We start from the raw sequence: 21,068 nt of genomic DNA, 5'->3' as shown, positions 1-21,068 counted from the left end.
ACCTTTTCCATTTCCATTTTAATAAAGTCACTTCCATTGGGATAATTTTTTGTATAAATGTTAGAAAATATTTTTTTCACATAAAATTTTAGTAATTATAGCTTCTGCCTTTGTATGTTTTCTGGTAAGTCTTGTTTTCCCCCAGGTTACATATATATATATATATATATATATATATATATATATATATATATATATATCTTACCATGTAATGTTCTATTAGTAATATTATTTGTGTAATCTCTACCCGCAATGTGGGGAACAAACTCAGGACCCCGAGACCAAGAGAGGCATGCTCTATGGACTGAGGCAGACAGGTGCCCGTCTTTATGAATTAGATAAAAGATGAAACAGCGAATCCACAAGAAAACGATGCCCACCTACTATTGCCACTGCAATTCTTCCTTATTTGACACCTCGTGTCAGTGTTCATGCCTTTGGTGAAGTAAAGCTATGAAAGGTGAAATTACAATGTTATTTTGTTTGGGGATCAATGTTATTTTGTTGACTCAACTGGGATAGCTTTTCTGAAGATGATGTTGGAATGTAGCAGCTCCAGTAAGCAAATGGAGAAAATGTTCTCCCCCAGTAAATTTGACGAGCACAGAACACAGGCAAAGGAAGAAAACAGCCAGGTACTTCCACCCTTTCATTGTCATTATTCGTTTTCCCTGCTAAATAAATATCCATTGACATCTTAGTAACAGTGTCCATATAGTTGGTGCAAAGTTTTTGTAGGACGGTGAAAACTTGTGAAAGAAGTCATCAACATCCACTTAATTATTGAAAAATTGCTGTAAGCTCCAATAATAGGCGCTTGCTATCACTTTTTTTTTTTTTTTTTTTGCTTGCAATCACATTCTTTGGTCATCTATGAAGGATTATTACGTGCATAGAATGTAAACATTTCTGAAGTAACAGAACTTGGCAGTTCGTGCTGCTTGCACAGGTGTTGGAAAGGCGTGAGAACCAGGGTGAACCAACTCTGCAGGAACAGAGTAGGACTGCGGCGTGAAGAGCGTGCGCACAGCACAGACCACAGCGCACCGTGCGCGCGCTCCGAGCTGGAGTCTGTCGCACCGCGAACAGGGTGATCGAGTGCTCGGGGCGCATCCTCCAGGACCAGGTTCACCGAATACCGTTAGCGGGGCCGCTGACAGCCTGCCAGCTGCATCCCCAATACCTCCCTCAGGCGTCCCTTACCCACCACTTGCTTGCACTGAAAATGATCACTGCGATAGTAATAAAGAATCCTTAAACGGCGTCTCGGTTTTTTGCAGGCGGCCGAAGGTCCCCTTCCTGGGCTCTGCACTTGCGAGTCCCCTGGCGGGCCCGGGGCTCCTGGCTCGCGCCCCTCTCCAGCCGTACCTCTCGGACGCCTTGCCCCCATCACCCCTGCCTCCCAGACCGTGCGGCCCCGTTTGGCCTTCGCGGCCTCCCGGCCCCAACACTGCACTGCTCCGCGCGACCCCGCCTCCCGGATCCCCGGCAGGGCTCCTGCTCTCTCCGCGCCCCGCAGCGGGGCGGGGCGGCGCAGGGGGCGGGATTTTCTGGCACCTTCTGGGCGCCGCGAACGCTCGGATCTCGGGCTCGGAGGCCGGAAACGTCGCTACGGAGCCGCAGGGCATCCCGCACGGAGGCCCTTTCTTGTTCTCCGCGGAGGCCGCTCCGTCAGCGTAGACATGGCCAAATGGGGCCAGGGGGACCCGCGCTGGATCGTGGAGGAGCGGGAGGACGGGACCAATGTGAACAACTGGCACTGGTGCGGCCGGGCGGGGGCCGGGGCTTTCGGGCCTCCTCCTCCGCAGCGGCGGGCCGGATGGTGGGGCCCCTCTGCGAGCACCGGGCTCCGGGTGCCCTGCGGGGTGGGGTAGCCAGGCCTCTCGGGCCGCGGCGCTCCCTCCGTAGGGCGGGGCCTGCACAGGTGCAGAGGATTCTCCCCGCCCCCGCAGCTGCTCAGAGCGCTGCTGTAAATAAGCCTCAGGTGAGTCCGGAGACCTGGGGGCTTATCTGCACTTGGCTGTGGAACTTGTTTCCTTCTTATGAAACTTGGTTTGGGCCCCACGAATGGTATCTGACTTACCTGTTCAACTTTGACAGTCTGTGACCTTAAGACTCCCCCACCCCCCACCCCTCTTGTTGTTTCTAGAAGTTAAAAGGAGCTAGAGTGTGCGCGTGTGTGCGCGCTTGTCCGTTGGTCTGCGTGTAGTGGAAAGAACAGGAAATTGGCTCTCAGCTGTAGATCTAACTCGATTGGCTTTTAGTGAGCCCCGCCTTCTAGGAGTTTGAGCGGTTGCACATCCTTTTTGGATGTCATCTGGAACATGGGCTTAATACTTGCCGCCCTCTCTGCCCCAGAGTTTCAGGAGGTGATGCAGCATCACTGAGGGCTGTGTTACCTCAAGGCCATCAAGCTGATGTTGAGGCAGGTCAGGGCAGAGTAAAGCCGTCAGCTTGTGAGCGGCTTATTGAGGGAGCCCTGGCCTCTCCTTTCCCAGCACCGTCACCATGACACATCAGGGACTTCTCTCACCTCGTTTCCACTTCCTAAAATGGAAGCATTTATTTGGGAAGATTGCATGAGATAATATATGTGTGAAAACACTTGATCATTTGTCTTGTGATTAAAATTAATTCGGTTATTACTGCCTTTTTGTATGGCCACTTTGCCCATCCATTTCCAATGGGTGAGATTGCTAGACCCCTTGCCCCCAAATAAGCTAGTGTTTTGAAGACAAAATACTACTTTACATAGTGGATAATAGTATCCTAAGGAACTGAGCGGGAATATGAAAAGATATTTGGTGGAAATCTGATTTAAGAAGCACATTTGGAACTTTGAGATTGGTAGGTCTGTCAAGACTGCCTGAGAGGAGATGAGCGGATCTCACTGACCTGATGCCCCAGCCTGGGCATGTGGATACCAGCTGGGGCTTCCATTCATGGCTCTGCCTTTCTGGTCCCTGGCAGGACAGAGCAGGATGCTACCAGCTTGTCCAAGGGGAAGCTCCGCGACCTCCTGGTGGGCATCGTCGTGGAGAATGAGACTGGACACCGTGTGATCAGTGAGCTGAAGCAGGTAGAAGGTGAGGCTTCTTGCAGCAGCCGCAAAGGAAAGCTGATTTTCTTCTATGAGTGGAACATCAGACTGAGCTGGAAAGGTAATGGGGCTCAGGGGACAGCTAGGGCTGGAGGCAGCCTTGGGGCAGAGTTGGTTCATTTATCATTCACTTGTTCAGCAGATATTTTTTTTTTTTTTAATTTTTTTTTCAACATTTTTTATTTATTTTTGGGACAGAGAGAGACAGAGCATGAACGGGGGAGGGGCAGAGAGAGAGGGAGACACAGAATCGGAAACAGGCTCCAGGCTCCGAGCCGTCAGCCCAGAGCCCGACGCGGGGCTCGAACTCACGGACCGCGAGATCGTGACCTGGCTGAAGTCGGACGCTTAACCGACTGCGCCACCCAGGCGCCCCTCAGCAGATATTTTTAGAACTGATATGAGCCTAGCACTTATTGGCCCCTGAAATGGTCTTCATAGTTACAGATACCCTTCTGTCATGTCCAACAAGCTGGGGGCTTCCCTTTCTCCCATCACACAGCTGCTTAGAGCTCTTTTTTTTTTTTTTTTAATTTTTTTTTTTAATGTTTAATTATTTCTGAGACAGGGATTGACAGAGTATGAACGGGGGAGGGTCAGAGAGAGAGGGAGACACAGAATCTGAAACAGGCTCCAGGCTCTGAGCGGTCAGCACAGAGCCCGACGTGGGGCTCAAACTCACAGACTGTGAGATCATGACCTGAGCCGAAGTCGGACGCTTAACTGACTGAGCCACCCAGGCGCCCCTGCTTAGAGCTCTTTGATTGCAGCTGGACTCTTGTCTGCCAGGCACTTGTGAGCCCTAGAGTTTTCTGGAGCTGCTGGAACACTCTTCTCTGCATGCGGACTCTTTTGGGTCCTTCAGGTCCTTGTCCTGAGTGAAGCCACCTATCTCTGTTATACAAAGATCGCAGGTCCCTTCTTTGTACTGTCTCCCTTCCCACTTTATTTTCCCCCACAGCACTGTTATTTGGTATCTTTATATGGTTACTTAAATATTTTATTTATCTGGTTGCCCTCCAGCCCCCATTCATCAGGGCAGGGATTTTTAAAAATACCAGCTTTATTGAGATCTGATTCACATACCATATAGTTCATTCATGTAAAGTATGCAGTTCAGTGGTTTCCAGCACACTCACAGAGTTGTGCAGCCGTCACTACAGTTGATTTTAGAACATTTTCATCACTCACAAAAACCCCTGAACTCGTTAGCAGTCATTTCCCAGTCTTTGGCAACCACTGATCTGTTTTCTGTCTCAGTGGATTTGCCTCTTCTGGACACTTCTATGAATGGAATCCTAGAGTATGTGGTCTTTTGTGAATGACCCTCCCCCCCTTTTTTTTTAATTTTAACACCAGTATAGTTAACATAAGTGTTAAATTAGTTTCAGATGTACAATATAGGGATTGAACAATTGTATATATTACTCAGTCTCATCTTAAATTCCACATATGAGTGAAATCATATGGTATGTGTCGTTTTCTGACTTATTAAATGTTGGATGGATCTTGAGATCCATCTATGTTGTTGCATATGGCAAGATTTCTTTTTTTTTTTGTGGCTGAATAATACTTCGTGTGTGTGTGTGTGTGTGTATATGTTTATATATATATATATATATATACACACACACACACACACACACACATATATATATATATTGGAATAAAATATTCCATAATTTGGCTATTGTAAATAATGCTGCAATAGATATAGGGGTGCACATATTTTTGAATTAGTGTTTTCATTTCCTTTGGGTAAATACCCAGTAGTGTGATTTCTGGATCATAGGGTAGTTCTATTTTTAATTTGTTGAGGAAACTTCACACTGTTTTCCACAGTAGCTGCACCAGTTTGCATTCCCACCAACAGTACAAGAGGGTTCCCGTTTCTCCACATCCTTACCAACACTTGTTATTTCTCCTGTTGTTGTTTTTTAAAATATTTATTTAAGTAATCTCTACACCCAATGTGGGTCTCAAACTCATGACCCCAAGATCAAGCCTGCCCTTCTGACTGAGGCAGCCCAGTGCCCTGTTTCTTGTATTTTTGATTTTAGCCATTTTGATAGATGTGAGGTGATCTCTCATTGTGGTTTTGAGTCGCATTTCTCTTATGATTAGTGATGTTGAACATCTTTTCATGTGTCTGTTCGCCATCTGTATGTCTTCTTTGGAGAAATGTCTGTTCATGTCTTTTGCCCATTTTTAGATTGGATTATTTATTTTTTTGGTGTTGAGTTATAGAAGTTTTTTATTTTCAAAAAAATATTTTTATTTTTTAAAGTAAGCTCTGCGTCCATTGTGGGGCTCAAACTCACAACCCCGAGATCAAAAGTCACAGGCTGTACTGACTGAGCCAGCCAGGCACCCCTGTATAATTTCTTTGTACCTTTTGGATACTAATCCTTTATTGGATATATCTTTTGCAAATATATTCTCCCATTCAGTAGGTTTTTAGTTTTGTTGATCATTTCCTTTGCTGTGCAGAAGCTTTTTATTTTGATGTAATCGCAATAGTTTATTTTTGCTTTTATTTTCCTTACCTCAGGAGACATATCTAGAAAAGAGATGCTGTGGTTAGTGTCAGAGAAATTACTGCCTGTGTTCTTCTAGGACTTTTATAGTTTTGGGTAACACATGGAGGTGATTGGCTCCTTTCACTTAGCATAATGTTTTCAAGACTCATCCATGTTGTAGCATGTTTCATTCCTTTTTATGGTTGAATGATATTCTGTTGTACAGATATAGCATGTTTTGTTTATCTGTTCATCAGCTGATGAACATTTGTGTTGTTTTCATTCTTTAAGTCATTTGGTTAGGGATGGATTGGTTTTGTTTCCAGGCCCAGATCACTGTCTGGAACGTTGTGTGTTTGTTAAAAGAGTAAGTTTCTGCCGTGGTGCCTAGTTCCTGGCTGACAGACAGTCTGGGCTCAATGAATACTTGTTGAAATAATCATGGATATGAAGACAAAGGGGAAAAGGAAGAGGAGGGGAGAGGGAGAGATCTAGTTGTAGAAGATTGTACTGAGTTAAAGTTTGGGCCTTTGCCCAGGAGTCAGCTCCTTTCTTGAGAGTTGGGTTAGAGAGTTCCACAGCAAGCTGGCCTTGGGCTTTTGCCCTACTGGCCGCTTTGCTAGAGCTGGGCTTGAGCCCAGGAAGGTGCTCCGCAAGTGTCAAAAGTCCACTCCTGCCTGGGACCTTCTGGCTAGAGGTTTTCTCTCTGTTGCTCCTTCATTGTCTGCTGTTGGCTGGACATGGCAGGGTCTGGCACCTTACACCCTCACCCTAGCCCACCCCCAGCACAGGGCTCCGAGTGTCCCATGGAATCTCGTGGCCTTGTGTCTCTTCTGTCTCCCTCACCTCAAAGTGGCAACCACCTCCTTTATGAGATAAGACTCAGCTACTCCAAGACAGCAGCTAGAGGGCAGGCTGAGGATGCCCTACCCTCACCCCTTGTGCTTTTCTCCTCTAGCAGTGAGACCCAGAGGTGGCAAGTGGGACCCTCTGGGGAAGAGTCAACACTGGTCGTTTTTTTTTTTTCTTTTTTAAATTAAACTTTAATTTTTCCCACCTTTATTGAGACACAGTTGATTTATAACACTGTATAAGGTTAAGGTATATGGCCTGATGGGGTGTGTGTGTGTGTGTGTGTGTGTATTAGAAATGATGATCACAATAAGGTTAGTTAACACATCTCTCATCCCATATAGTTACCATTTTTGTGTGTGTATGTTGAGAACTTTTCAGGTTTACTTTCTTACTAACTTTCAAATATATAATATAATAATGTTAACTGTAGTCATCAGGCTGTATATTACATCCTCAGAACTTACTCTTCCTGTAACTGGAAGTTTGGACCCTTTGTTTCCTTTGACCACCTTCAACACCACTGGCTCCCTGCAACCACCAAACTACTCTCCGTTTCTAGGAGTTTGATTTTTTAGATTTCACATGTAAATGAGATACCATTTTTGTCGTTGTCTGACTTTTTTTCACTTAGCATAATGCCCGCAGGGTCCATCCATGTTGTTCCAAATAGCAGGATTTCCTTTTTTTTTTTATGACTGAATAATAGTGTGTGTGTGTGTGTGTGTGTACACCACATTTTCTTTATCCATTTATCCATCAGTGGATACTTCAGTTGTTTCCATGTGTTAGCAACTGTAAATAATGCTGTAGTCAACATGGAGGTGCAGATGTCTCTTAGATAGTGATGTTATTTCCTTTGGATATAAGTAAATCCTTGGATTGTGAGTAACTTGTTCTGTGAGCGTTCTGCAAGACAAGCAAACATTTCCAGTAAATTTTAACTCAGTAAATGAGCAATATCTTGCAGTGCGAATAGTAGGTGACGCCAAATAGCACATGATCACAACCGATCACAACTGAGCCCACAACAAGCACAACTTGAAAACACTTGGGTAGACAAATGCTTTGGATTACAAGCATGTTTCTGGAACGAATTCTGGTTACAAACCAAGGTTTTACTGGTATACCCAGAAGTGGGATTGCTGGATCATACGGTACTTCTGTTTCAATTTTTTTGAGGAACCTCCATCCAGTTTTCCACAGTGGCTGCATCAATTTGCATTCCCACCAACAGCACACAAGGGTTCCCTGTTGTCCACATCCTCACCAACACTTGTTACCTCTTTCTGATCCTGGCCATTCCAGCACATGTAGGGTGATCCCTCATTGTGATTTGGTTTTTTGTTTTTTAAACTTAAAATTATTTTATTTTATTTTTGAGAGAGAGAGAGAGCAGGAGAGAGGGGCAGCGGGAGAGGAAGAGAGAGAGAGAGAGAGAGAGAGAGGGAATATGAGAATGAATTCCAAGCAGTCTCCACACCCAGCTCGGAGCTCGAATGGGGGCTTGATCCCATGACCCTGAGATCATGACCTGAGCCAAAATCAAGAGTCAGACGTTCAACCAACTGAGCCACCTAGGTGCCCCTGTTCCCATAGATCTTTTTGTTTTGTTTTGTTTTTTTAATTTTTGAGAGAGCGTGCATGTGCAAGTGGGGGAGAGGGAGAGGAGGGGGAGAGAGAAAGAGAGAGAGAGAAAGAGAAAGACAAAGAGAGAAAGAGAAAGGGAAAGAGAATGAATCCTAAGCAGGTTCCACACTGAGACTCCCAAGCTCCCACTCCCGGCTTGATCTTACCACCATGAGATCATGACCTAAGCCAAAATCAAGAGTCAGCTGCTTTACCCACATGCCCCCTCATTGTGATTTTGATCTGCATTTCCCTGATGATTAGTATGTTGAGTACCTTTTCATGTACCTGTCATCCATTTAAACATCTCCTTTGCGTAAGTGTCTATTTATGTACTTTGCCCATTTTTACTGGGATTATTATTTCTTTCTTTTTTTTTTTTTTTTGGTGGTTGTCAGGTTTTAGGAGTTCCTTATATACTTTGGATATTAACTTCTTATCATATAAGGTTTACAAATATTTTCTCCCATTCTGCATGTTGCCCTTTCATTTTGTTGACTGATTTTTTTCTTTGCGGAAGCTTTTTAGTTTGAGATGGTCCTACTTGTTTCGCTTTTGTTCCTTGTGGTTTTGGTGTTACATCCAAAAATCATTGCCAAGACTGCTGTCAGGGAGCTTTTATCCTCCTTCTAGGAGTTTAATGGTTTCAAATCTTAACATTTCAGTCTTTAGTTCATTTTGAATTAGTTTTTTTGAGTGGTATAAGATAGGGGTCCAGTGTGTCAGTCTTTTGCATGTGAATATTAAGTTTTCCCAGTAGCATTTATTTATTAAAACAAATTTTTAATGTTTATTTAGTTTTGAGAGAGCATGAGCAGGGGAGGGGCAGAGAGAGAGGAAGACACAGAATCCGAAGCAGGCTCCAGGCTCTGAGCTGTCCGCACAGAGCCCGACATGGGGCTCAAACCCATGAGCCATGAGATTGTGACTTGAGCTGAAGTTGGACACTTAACCGACTGAGCCATGCAGGTACACCTTCCCAGTACCATTTAATGAAGAGACTGTCTTTTACCCACTGAGTATTCTTGCTTACGTTGTCAAATATAAGTTGACCATATATGTATGGATTTATTTCTGGGCTCTTGATTCTGTTCCATTGGTCTTTGTCTGTTTTCATGTCACTACTATTTTGTTTTGATCTCTGTAGTTTTGTAGTGAAGTTTGAAATCAGGAATTATGATGCCTCCAGCTTTGTTTTTCCTTCTCAGGATTGCTTTGCCTGTTCAGGGTGTTTTGTGGTTTCATGTAAATTTTAGAATTCCATTGGCATTTTGATAGGGATTGCATTGAATCTATAGATGCTTCTTATTTGCTTTCTTCTGATAACTTTGGGCTTTGTTTTTTTCTGGCTCGTTGAGGTATAAGGTTAGGTTCTTTATTTGAAATCTTCTTCTTCTTGATTTATGTGCTCATCACTACAAACTTCCTGCTTAGAACTGTTTTTTCTACATCCCATAGGTCTTGGTGTGTGTGTTTCTATTATTTGTCTCAAGTTATTTTTTTTTAATTTTTTAAAAGTTTTTATTTTTTAATGTTTGTTTATTTTTGAGAGAGACAGTGTGTGGCGGGGGCGTGGGGTGGGGTGGGGTGGCAGAGAGAGAGGGAGACACAGAATCCGAAGCAGGCTCCAGGCTCCGAGCTGTCAGTGCAGAGCCTGACGTGGGGCTCGAACTCATGAACCAGTGAGATCATGACCTGAGCCGAAGTTGGCCTCTTAACTGTCTGAGCCACCCAGGCACTCCTGTCTCAAGTTATTTTTAAAATTTCCCTTTTGATTTCTTTGAGCCATTGGTTCAGAAATGTTTTATTTAATTTCCATGTATCTGTGAATTTTCCAGCTTTCTTCCTGTTACTACTTTCTAGTTTCATACCATTGTGGTTTGAAAAGATACTTATTATAATTTTTATATTTTTTAATTTGTTGAGACTTGTTTAGTGTCCAGTGTGATTTATCCCAGAAGATGTTGTGTGGATCCTTGAGAAGAATGTACATTCTGTTGATATTTAAAGGATTGTTCTGTATATGTCTGTTAGTTCCATTTGGTCTATAATGTTCAAATCTGCTGTTTCCTTATTGATTTTTTGTCTGGGTGATCTCTCCACTGTTGAGTATGGGGTATTAAAATCTCCAATTATTATTATATTGCCAGTTATTTCTCCTTTTAGTTAATCTATCAGTATTTGCTTTATATATTTAGGTGCTTCAATGTTAGGTACATAAATATTTACAGTTGTTATATCTTCTTGATGGATTGATCCCTTTACCATTATATAACAACCTTACTTAGGTTTTTTTGACCATCTTTTTTTCTTAATATTTTGTTTAACACAAGTAAGCTACTCCTGCTTTTTTGTTTTTTGGTTGCCATTTGCTTGAAATATCTTTTTCACCCCCTCACTCTCACTATCATGCTAAAGTGAGCCTCTGTGTTACAGGCAGCAGATTATTGGATGTTGTCTCTTATTTCTTTTTAATCCACTCAGCCATTCTGTGTCTTTTGATTGGAGAATTTAATGGTTTATGTTTAAAGTAATTCTTGATAGGTAACAACTTACACTTGCCATTTTGTTGTTGCCTGTTTTGTAGATCCAATGTTCTTGCTTCTTCTCTTGCTGTCTTCCTTGGTGATCTCATGCCTTTTTGTGGTGGTGTGCTTTAACTCCTTTATCATAATCTTTTGTGTACCTACTACAGGTTTTCCTCAGGTCGTTACCCTGAGACGTACATGAAATGTCTTATATTTATAACATGCTATTTAAACTACTAAGACCTTTGATAGCATACAGAAATTTATACTTCTGCCTTCCTCATATTTTAGGTTCTTGATGTTATAATTTGCATATTTTTATATTCTGTATCTAGTAATAAATTATTGTAGTTAGGATCATTTTTAGTATGTTTAGCTTTTAAATTAGAGTTGTAATTGAATTATGCAACACCATTACAATATTAGATCTAACTTTGACTATATATTTACTCTTAATATATATATACTATGTATATTACTGTTATTGGTGGATTTTACACATTCTTATGTTTAAAAATTTTTTTTTAATATTTATTTACTTTTGAGAGAGACCGAGCATGAGTGGGGGAAGGGCAGAGAGAGAGGGAGACACAGAATCTGAAGCAGGCTCCAGGCTCTGAGCTGTCAGCACAGAGCCTGATGTGGGGCTCAAACTCATGAACTTTGAGATCATCACCTGAGCCGAAGGCCAGTGCTTAGCCAACTGAGCCACCCAGGAGCCCGTCACATTCTTATGTTTTTATGATGCCAATTTCAAATAACCTATCTTCTCATTCACTAGTTCTTATATCTGCTTGGTCAATTTAGCTGTTCAAGCTTTCTGTGCAGTTCTTCAGTCATTGTATTCTTCAGCTCTGGGATTTCTGCTTTTTTTCGTTGTGGTACTTCTCATTTTGCTCATGTATTATTTTCTTAATTTTATTTAATTGTCTGTCCTAGTTAAAACGTAACTTTTTTTTTAATTAAAAAAAATTTTAAATTTATTTTAGAGAGAGAAGAGTGCAAGTGGGGGAGAGGGGCAGAGGGAGAGAATCCCAAGCAGGCTTCAGTGTGGAGCCTGATGCGGGGCTCAATCTCATGACCCTGGGACAATGACCTGAGCCAAAATGAAGAGTTGGACGCTCAACCAACTTAGCCACCCAGGCTCCCCAAGAAATTGATTCTTTTTTTAAAAAAACGTTTGTTTATTTTTGAGAGAGAAAGAAAGCGTTGGGGAGGGGCAGAGAGAGACAGAAACACAGAATTTGAAGGAGGCTCTGGGCTCTGAGCTGTCAGCACAGAGCCTGATTTGGGGCTCGAACCCACAAGTGGTACGATCATGACCTGAGCTGAAGTTGGATGCTCAACTGACTGAGCCACCCAGGTGCCCCAGAGGTTTATTCTTAATTACTGATTATATAGTTCATGGATCTCCATTTCTTTAGGATCTGTTATTGGAGCTTTGTTAGTTTCCTTTGGTGGTGTCATGTTTACCTGATTCTTCATGAGCCTTAATTCCTTGCATTGGTATCTGCACATATAAGTGGTTTCCTTTTCCAGACTTTACCAGTTTGCTTCAGTAGGAAAAATCTTCACCATTCAGCTTAGCTTGAATGGGTTACTGGGTGGGTCAGCTAGTAGCATTCATGGTAGGCAGGGCATGCTGTCAGGGTTTCTAGTTGGGTGAGACCACTGCTCATGCTCTGTGGTTGGGGGTCAGGGCTCTACTAGCTGGGCTTCTTGGTAGGGTGGGTCTGCTTGTTGGGCTCTGTGTTCAAGCAGGGCTGCTGGGCAGGCTTTCGGACTGGGTGTGGCTGTTGGCTGTGTTACATGGTCACTTGGGGTCACTAGCTGGGCTCTGTAGTTACCTCTGATCCGGTGGGGTTACTGGATGTGTCCTCTGGAAAGGCAGTGCCACTGGTTGGGCTCTGATTGGGCAGCACTATGGGTGGGTCTCCACCATTGCTCCTGGTTGGGTGGGGTCTTAGACCATCCTGACCAGATGGTTCTGCTGGCTAGACTCTGTTGAGGTCAGGCCACAGGCAGAGTTTCATGATTGGACCTGATCTCAGGCTGTGCTCTGTGATCAGACTGTGCCCCAGAAGTCTGCAGGCCTGGTTTCGAGATCAGGTAGCCTCTGGTTGTGCTCTGCTGTTGAGCAACATTGCTGGCTGGGTTCTCTGGTGGGGATGGACCTCCAGCTGTATCCTGTAGTTGGTTGGGGCTAGGGACTGTGCTCTGTGGCTGGGTAGGGTCACTGCCTGTGCTCCCTATCTGGGCAAGGCCACAAGATGTGTCCAGCATTTGGGCAGAATTGTAGGCTGGGCTTCAAGGCTGCTTAGGGACACTCTTCAGGCTCCCTGCTTATAGGACCAGAAGCTGTGCTGAACAGTTGGGCAGGGCTGCTGGTTTGGCTTCCTGCCCAAGTGGGGCTAGAGGATGGGCTCTGTGGCTGCCCAGATTCTGTGGTCGGGCTTCTGTCAGCAGTTGAGTGGGTCTGCAAATTTACTTCTTTGCTTGGGTGGGGCAGTAGAATGGGCTCTACAGCTGGTTTCAGCCAGTTGACTAGGAGTCCAAATCAGGCATAATCGCCAACCAAGTGCCCTGGTCACATAGGGTACCAGCTGAGCTCTGCAGATGGGCAGAGTCACTGGCTGGGATCTTTGCTCATGCACTGCTGCAAGCAAGAACACCGTCCAACAAGATCTGCGCTCTGGTTATTGAAAGCCCTGCCCCCGCTTCTGATTCCCAGTGGTCCCTGTTAGCTGAGACCCCAGATGGGCTTCCTGGGAAGCATCCCACAATGCTCGGGGATCTGGATGTCCACTTTTTTTCCCATTGAAGAAACCACAGCTCTGTGCTGGCCTCAGGAGGGGCAGTTTGGTCAGTGTTACCACTTCTCTTACCCTTCTCTTTGGTCCTTCTTTGTCTTTGGTCCACCAAGGGTGCATCTCCCTTGCCTCTGCATTCTGGGATTCTCAGTGGTGTCTTGCCTGTGGATAGCTGCTAGTTGGTCTTGTGAGGGGGACTGAAGTTGGGAATAACTACATTGCCATCTTGATGTTGTCACTGAAATCAGCACTTTGGTATTGAAAGAAATCTAGCTGCGTGGGGCCCAAGCACAACTTCCCTAAGTCACAGCCTGTCTCCCTTCACACTTTCCATGATTGCAACTCCGTGCCCCTTTCTGGCCTCCCATCCCTTATGTGACTGCTCTTCAAGACAGCCCTTTATCCTGCCTTGATCCTGGTAAAGATTATTGGGGGAGGAAAACAGAAACATGGGTTAAAGGCCCACTTACTCGTCTCATGCCTCCACCTGGCCCCTCATTTTGTGTGCACTTTCATTGGCTGGGTTTTACCTCCACATTTCCTGTTTGCCTATCTCTGTTGTGGGCCAGAACACCTGTGTGCTGGGAAAGCCTTGAGCTTGCCTTGTCACCATCTGTGGTGCACCCTTTGTGGAGGGTGGGCTGTTTAGTTAAGGCAGTTTGGCATAAACCAGTTGTTACTTTACAATTGAAGAATGTATTTTGTTCATTTCAAGTGTAATTAAAGAATCTGGTGCAAAGCACAAGGGATTGATTGAAATACTCAGCCTTTCTGAAGAAAATGAAGTAGATGACACCGAGGTGAGGTATCTGTTTTTTTGTTTTGTTTTTTAAGTCCAAGCTTCTGCTGTATACGTTGGGCATTTGAAAAACTATTGAATACACTTTGTGATTCCTGTGCGGTGGTTGTGGTGTATTGTAAAGCGTTTGTTTGCTAAGAAGGTTTACTATGCTGGGTGGGTGGGGGACAGTGTGAGGTGTGGAGTGGAGCCGTGTAGGAAAGAAGAGGAAGCCCCAGACTGCCCCATGCACCAGGTGTAGTCCTTGGTCAGGTGACCACGCCCTCCACAGCCTTTTCATCTGTGAAGTGGGACTAATTCGTCTTTCAGGGGTGGCATCAGATAAATGTGACAGTGTATGTCCTGTTAAGTGCTTAGGCGGATGTGCAGCTTGGTGAACGGGGTTTTGTTTCTGCATCTCTGCTGTTTCCTTTGAATGTGAAAATATTCAGCTTTTAGCTGTGATTGTATCGCATGGTTTTTCAGAAACTAGTTAGTCCATGTTGCTTTTGATTAGCTCTCCTAGTTCTCCTGGGAGCTAGAGCCTTGTGGAACACCCAGGCTTGATTCTCAGTGATTGCCCTCTTGAGCCGAAAGCTTGGTTCTGGAGAGGGACCATTTGTACAGCAGCTGTATTTTCCAAACCAAGATAATTTGACAAAGGGGTTTTGATTTGTGAATGTATTTAAATATGAAGGCTTACAAAGACATAAAAATTAAATCATACTGAGAAACATACAACCTCCCTTTATTAAAGGTTATAAAATGCTATACAGGTGGGGCTGTCTCAGGCACCTGGGTGGCTCAGTCGGTTAAGCATCTGACTTCAGCTCAGGTCATGATCTCACAGTTCATGAGTTCGAGCCCTGTGTTGGGCTCTGTGTTGACAGCTCAGAGCCTGGAGCCCGCTTTAGATTCTGTGTCTCCCTTTCTCTCTCTGCCCCTCTCCTGCTCGCTCTCAAAAAAAAAAAAAAAAAAAGGGGGGGGCGCTGTCTCATACACATCTTCAGACATGTGGTTGATGCCTTTAAGGACTGTGATTTCACGTCACTATATTCAGCATGATGAAGAGTTTTTCATCAGCATATTAAACTGGTCTTTTCGGTTCAACCCTTGGTGGCATTACAGAATAAAGTGGGACCCAGGATCTGGGACCATACCCATCTCAAGTGAATCATAGGGATGTGAAATATTTTAAACCAACATCTCTTTTTATTCTGAGAATACCACAGAGGCATTGCCAGAGCCAGAATGGCCTTCTGATGCTTCCCTCTGTCTGCCTCCTCCCCACTCTTACTGTCCCTTTTTCTCCCTCCCTCTTCCTTTCTTCCTCCCTACCAAAAAAATGTAGCCCAAGGCCGTGTTACATGGGAACTCAATTTTCCTAATTACACTGGCTTTGGGGTACTAGACCAGCGCTGTTCAATAGAAATACAATGCAAGCCACATATGGAATTTAAAATTTTCGAGTAGCCATATTAAAAAAGTTAAAGGAAACAAATGAAATTAATTTTAATATTTATATTTTTATTTAACCGAATGTATAAAAATACCATTTAAACATGTAATTAGTATCAAAATTATTGGGATTACTTTACAGTCTTTTTTTGTACTAAATCTTCAAAGTCTGTTGTGTGTATTATTTCACACTCGTAGCACATCTCAAATCAGACCAGCCACATTTCAAGTGCTCAATAGCCAAATGTGGCTAGTGGCTACCATACTGGACAGCGCATTTCTAGACCCTGATAAAAGCCATGGGGTGTGACTACATCATCAATAGAATACATACACATATACACACAACATTTTGTATGCAAATTAAGGAGTTCACATTTCTAAGAAGTCCCCTCAAGATCTGGCCATCAACCCAGTCAGTGGACCTTGGATTAAAAAATCCTTATAGCTTTTCAGTCTGTGAAGAAACCTGGCACATCTCTCTCACATCCACTTCTTCCCCTTCCCTCACCGTCATAGTGCTTCTTCCAGCTATGTGTCCTGATGTTGTAAGAGTATATCAAACCAGATTTTTATGTTTGTATGTTTCTGATTTGTAGATGAATGGGAGTAAAAAGGAGATGGGGATATACTGAAGGATCTTATGAAAACTGCAGGCACCGCCAAGGTCAGAGAGGCCCTTGGAGATTACATGAAGGCACTTAAGACGGGTAGAAGGCCACCCTTGTGAACCAGTGTGTCCCTTTTCTAGTTACCCAAGTTCTGCTCTGTACTTGGATTTCCAGGTTAGGGTTATGTCTGAGGCTTCCGAAACAACTCTTTATGCTGCAGGATAAAAATTGTAGTCTGGAGGTTGAGAGCTAGTTACAAGTAAGTGCATGATTAGTGACTATCGGCATTGTATACATTGCGAACTGTTTTGCCTACAGAATTGCTAAGACTTTTCTGGAATAATTTATTCAGTTGTTTGTATAATTGTTTATCTTCCCTGCTACACTGTAAGCTCTAAGGTGGCATGGAAGGTGTCTTATTGACTGCTGTATCTCCAGCTTCTAGCACAATGCCTGACACATAGTAGGTGCTTATTAATACATCTTTGTTGAATATCAAATGAATGAAAGGTATTACAGGTATAGTTGAGATAATTCCTGAGGAACTCCTAGATAATTCCTGCACTGCGTGGAAGTGAGGTTATTGTCTTCTTCCCTAAAATTGACATTTAAAAGGAAATGGAGAATACCTTGCAGGTATGAGCTGTGGTGGCCAATACGTAGGGAGGGAAGAGGAAGTACTTAATGAGAATATTTAAAGCTCTAAATGATGGAGAGCTGCAAAGGCTAGTGAGGAAGGCCAGTTCATCCATCTTTGTATCCTGTGGCATTGTTTTGGGAAATGATGAAATGACACTTTCATCCTTGAGGGAAGGGAATGTATAAATAGGCTTTCTTGTGGGATAAATACTGAATTTAGTTCAAGACAATGCTCCAAAGGCAGGGTTTTTTGGTAGGCAGATTACAAAACCTGGTGATGTTGTGGTTCACCTACCACAGTGGAAAACACCGCTTCAGACTTTTGGTTTAGGAGGTTTGGGATCCCATTCTTGGAATCTGGTGGTGGGAATTGACAGCCTCTGGCCTTAAGTGCTGTTGTCCCTCATCTGCTTATCTTTGTGCCCTCTGGGCCATATGTACTTGTCCAAGTAGGATTTGGGGTGTTAAGCCATGGCCTGGGAGTAGAACAGAGCCGAGGAGCTAGCTCATAGCCACAATGAGCTGTTTCACAGTAACTGGGATTGGTGGTGCTAAAAAGGCTTTTCATGCTCTTTCCATGCGTCTGGAAGGTATAGTGTGGAATTTGAGGACCTTTTGGTAAGACTGAAAGACTGAATTTTTAAATCTAAGTAGCTTTATCTCCTGGCATGCTATTTAGTTATCCTTTGGAACATCTACTCTTCTTGAGATTCAGGCTTCATCTCCAACGGGTTTGGGTGTGAGGATCCCCACGGTGACACTGCACATGACCGAAGTGTTTGACCCAACTGTAGAGCAGCTGTACAGCATCTTCACTGTGAAAGATGTAAGTAACTTCCCAAGCTAGGGCCCCCAGTGCTGATGTGGGGAGAAAATGTGCCACTGAGAACTGGAGCTGGTTTTTGGTTTCCCAGATAGCCATGTTTTTATGATTGAAGAGACCTAGCGTGGTGGTGATAGAGGGCTTTAGGATAACTTCTAAAAAAATTTAAGGGGCTAAAAGATGGGCATTTTTAGGGAAATATGTCTGCACTTAGGGGATACAATACTGGGTTTTCTCTTTCAGAACAGGAGAGAAAGCTGTAAGTAAATGCTATTCAGGATTAGGAAAAAAACAAAAAAACAAAAACCCCAAACCACAGTGATGATTTTGTTAATACTTTGCCTTTAGGTTCAAAAGGTGATAGGGCATGATGGGATGACATGTCTCTTGTATGTTTTACTTGGTTAGCTGGTGCAGAAATTTTCTAAATCTCTTGCTATATTAGTAGCTGAAAAAGAAGGGACATTCCAAATGTTTGATGGGAAAATCACCGGCGAATATGTAGAATTGGTAAGTAAGCTTTAGGGTTAAAGAAAAGTAAGCTGGGACTGACCCTTCTGTTACATTGCTTTTTAAAAATCTGTGTTTTTAATTTGCTTTTTTATCTGAGTTCACAGAAACTTGAGAAGTTTATAAAATTGGTTATGGTAAAAAGTTACGTATACTTGGTGTAGAACAAGTAAATGTTACAAATACTAAGTAGTGATAAAGATGAAGCCTTAGTTGCATAGTAATTGTACTGGTTTTAGAAGAAAGAAGTATAGTTAATTCCCCTCAACTCTTGGTCTAGAAGTTTCACATTTCTGCCACCTAAATCACTAGGGTCTGTGTTGCCCAGTGTCACCCTTGACATCAGCCCAGTTTTGGTTACCACTGTCACTATACTTCTGTCCTTGATGTTACTGCTGTTAAGGACATTGTGGCACCTAGAACAATGGATTCTCAGTGATGCTGGCATATAACCTGGAAGATGGGACTGTATGTTGTTTGTTGATTACCTTTAGTAACTCAGGAGTTTTAATGAAAGGATTTTCTGTGTTGCACTGGAAGTTTTAAAAGATGTCTTAAGGGAATTTCCCGTGTTTTTAGTTGACAAATAAAAAGATCGTCATGAAATGGAGATATAGGAACTGGCCAGAAGGTATGTTAGTAGTATCCTTTGTTATAAGAATTGGGAAACACTCAAGATTCCTCCCCCCACCCCCACTGTAATAAGCCAGTTGTAGTACTGTATGGATAGTTTTCATAATGCAGTAATAAGCTCCTTCTTTTTCTTCTAGAACACCATGCGACAGTTGCACTGAATTTTGTGCCTACTCCAGGGCAAACGGAATTGCAGTTGGACTGTAAAGGAGTTACTGTTTGTAAAGAAGAGGGCATGAAATCCTGTTGGCAGAAGCAGCATTTTGAAGAAATAAAATGTTTAGTGAAGCTGACTACCCTAAATGGTTGAATTAGTTAGAAGATTTTGTAAGTCTACCTCTTCTCAATCCTTTTAAAAAAGAAAACACCCTTAATTTATATTGGATGAAATCCATGACCTCTTACAGAATTCAAAACATTGTTTGAATCTTTACTACGCTTGGACTCTCATTGGGTTAAAAGTAGCAAGCAATGTGGAAATTAGGTATTAACCTTACCTCCCATAGATGCTCCTCTGGGAACAGATTGAGCCTCTGAGTACAGATAGTTGAAGTTTCCCACTAAAGCTTGTCCTGGCAAGCCACTCTGTAGTTTTAGTTCAGGAAGACAAAAAAATAAGTGGCATGTCAATACTTTTCCTTTATTTCACTTCAGGGTTTTAAGGTCTGTAGCTCTTTAGGTAGCATAGCAGCCATGTGTTCAGAAGCATGTTGGAGTGAGGTGCCTTGGGCCTTGTCATCAGGCTACTCCCCGCAGTGGTTATGCACTCCAGGCGGAGGACCGACAGGCTGCGGGGCAGCTTACATTCTGGATCGCCGCCAGCACTAAGGAAATAGAGTATAATGGAGAAATGCTTCCCTCCCGCTCAGTGTCCTCATTACTTTCATCTGAGAAGACTAAAGCAATGTTAAATGTAAACAAATGAAAAGTCATCACAATCAGTTTAATTAAGTGCACAGAATAGCAATCAATCAGTCATGTCAATAAAAATAAAACAATTATTTTTACATCAAGTGTGCTTTATTTCCTCCACAGGTATTCTGTTAAATAAAGCACCATTTATATACTGCCAGGCCACAGCTAGAGGATTCTTTACAGAATCAAATTTCTTGTGGTTGTTCCGTATACAAGTAAACTTAATTTTGATAATAAGAACCACAGCGATCGGAGGCGACCTGCCTCTATTATAAGGTACAAAACTGGCACAGAGGACACCATATTATACACAGTAAAAATGCTGTAAGTTTAAATTACATTGTACAGGGCCAGGGAACCCTGTTCCTCCCAGACAGCCATATTAAATGAAAGCCACTACAGTGAACTCTTAATTACATAAAACATATCCGTTATCTGATTGCCCTTTAGAAAGTATACTGAAGATGCAAATTTTTTCATCTGGAGTTCTGCCTGACCAAGAATTAAGCCTATAAATCTATCTTGCCATTCAAGCAGAGAGCACTGGACAAACTGAAGCACAAAAACAGAAATAAGCAAAACTTATACAAACAGCTTTGGGGGTGGGGGATGGAGAGAAGGGACCTTAAAAGTAGTAGACATGCTACATCTAATGTCAAGAAGCAGCTTGGTTTCCTTTGCCAGATATCCTTGTGATCACATGGATTGTAGATTCAATGGTCCTACACAGAGTATCTAAAATGTCGTGTTGCTGCATGTGACTAAAGAGTCCTCTGGAATGGCCACAACTGAGTGATAGAGCAGCCTCAGGGTCCTGGGAGGGCAAAGCTTGACCATCACAGCTTCTCAAGTCAGCTAAGTCAGAGAGAACTGCAGAGATAGAAGTAGAAGGGAACTCAGACTCTTCCTCAGCTAGGTTAGAATCCTTGGAACAGTGGAGGTCCTTGAACTCTTTACAGTCTTCAAATCTACCTTCGTTGGACTGTTCTTCTGCATGCTGTGACCTGATACTTGACATGTCTTCTGAAAACGAAGATGGAACTTCCATTCGATATTCTTTAACAGAACTATTTTCAGGGGAAGGAAGATCTTGCTCGGTTCCTGGATCAATAATTGAAGAGTCTCTTGTCTCATTGTCTGAAGTGCTAGTTGGGGTTAGGACCTCCCTAGTTTCTGTTTTCATGTCGCTGATACAGCTGTCTACAGTGTGCTCCTCATCACTGCTAACACGCCTTCTTTTAACAGGAGTTGCCCCTTCATCAT

The 21,068-nt window shown here is 43.1% G+C and overlaps 2 protein-coding genes across 6 annotated transcripts in view; one reads left to right on the top strand and one right to left on the bottom strand.

Moving 5' to 3' along the window:
• Positions 1-1,569: 1,569 nt before the first annotated feature.
• Positions 1,570-19,897, top strand: LOC131486320 (activator of 90 kDa heat shock protein ATPase homolog 2-like). The gene is made up of 7 exons (XM_058686394.1): positions 1,570-1,762; positions 2,971-3,161; positions 14,132-14,238; positions 17,604-17,750; positions 18,156-18,257; positions 18,837-18,888; positions 19,028-19,897. Exons 1-7 carry the CDS (start codon positions 1,683-1,685, stop codon positions 19,198-19,200), a joined length of 852 nt encoding a protein of 283 aa, XP_058542377.1. The 5' UTR covers positions 1,570-1,682; the 3' UTR covers positions 19,201-19,897.
• USP34 (ubiquitin specific peptidase 34) overlaps positions 19,813-21,068 on the bottom strand; it is a 253,091-nt gene continuing 251,835 nt past the window's right edge. For all 5 annotated transcript variants that reach the window (XM_058683992.1, XM_058683996.1, XM_058683993.1 and 2 more), the window contains one exon: positions 19,813-21,068. In XM_058683992.1, the coding sequence (XP_058539975.1) occupies positions 20,461-21,068 (608 nt within the window). In that variant the 3' untranslated portion in view covers positions 19,813-20,460.

This window comes from Neofelis nebulosa, chromosome 9 (genome assembly GCF_028018385.1).
Source record: "Neofelis nebulosa isolate mNeoNeb1 chromosome 9, mNeoNeb1.pri, whole genome shotgun sequence".
NCBI lineage: Eukaryota > Metazoa > Chordata > Mammalia > Carnivora > Felidae > Neofelis > Neofelis nebulosa.
Note: the sequence above shows the minus strand (reverse complement) of the source record. Positions and strands in the feature narration are given on the sequence as shown.

Excerpts from the sequence above, each read along its gene's own strand:
- LOC131486320 (XM_058686394.1), top strand. The coding sequence starts at position 1,683 with ATGGCCAAATGGGGCCAGGGGGACCCGCGCTGGATCGTGGAGGAGCGG. Across the intron at positions 17,751-18,155 it reads GCATCTTCACTGTGAAAGAT|CTGGTGCAGAAATTTTCTAA; the intron begins GTAAGTAACTTC and ends TTACTTGGTTAG. Across the intron at positions 18,889-19,027 it reads ATATAGGAACTGGCCAGAAG|AACACCATGCGACAGTTGCA; the intron begins GTATGTTAGTAG and ends TTTTTCTTCTAG.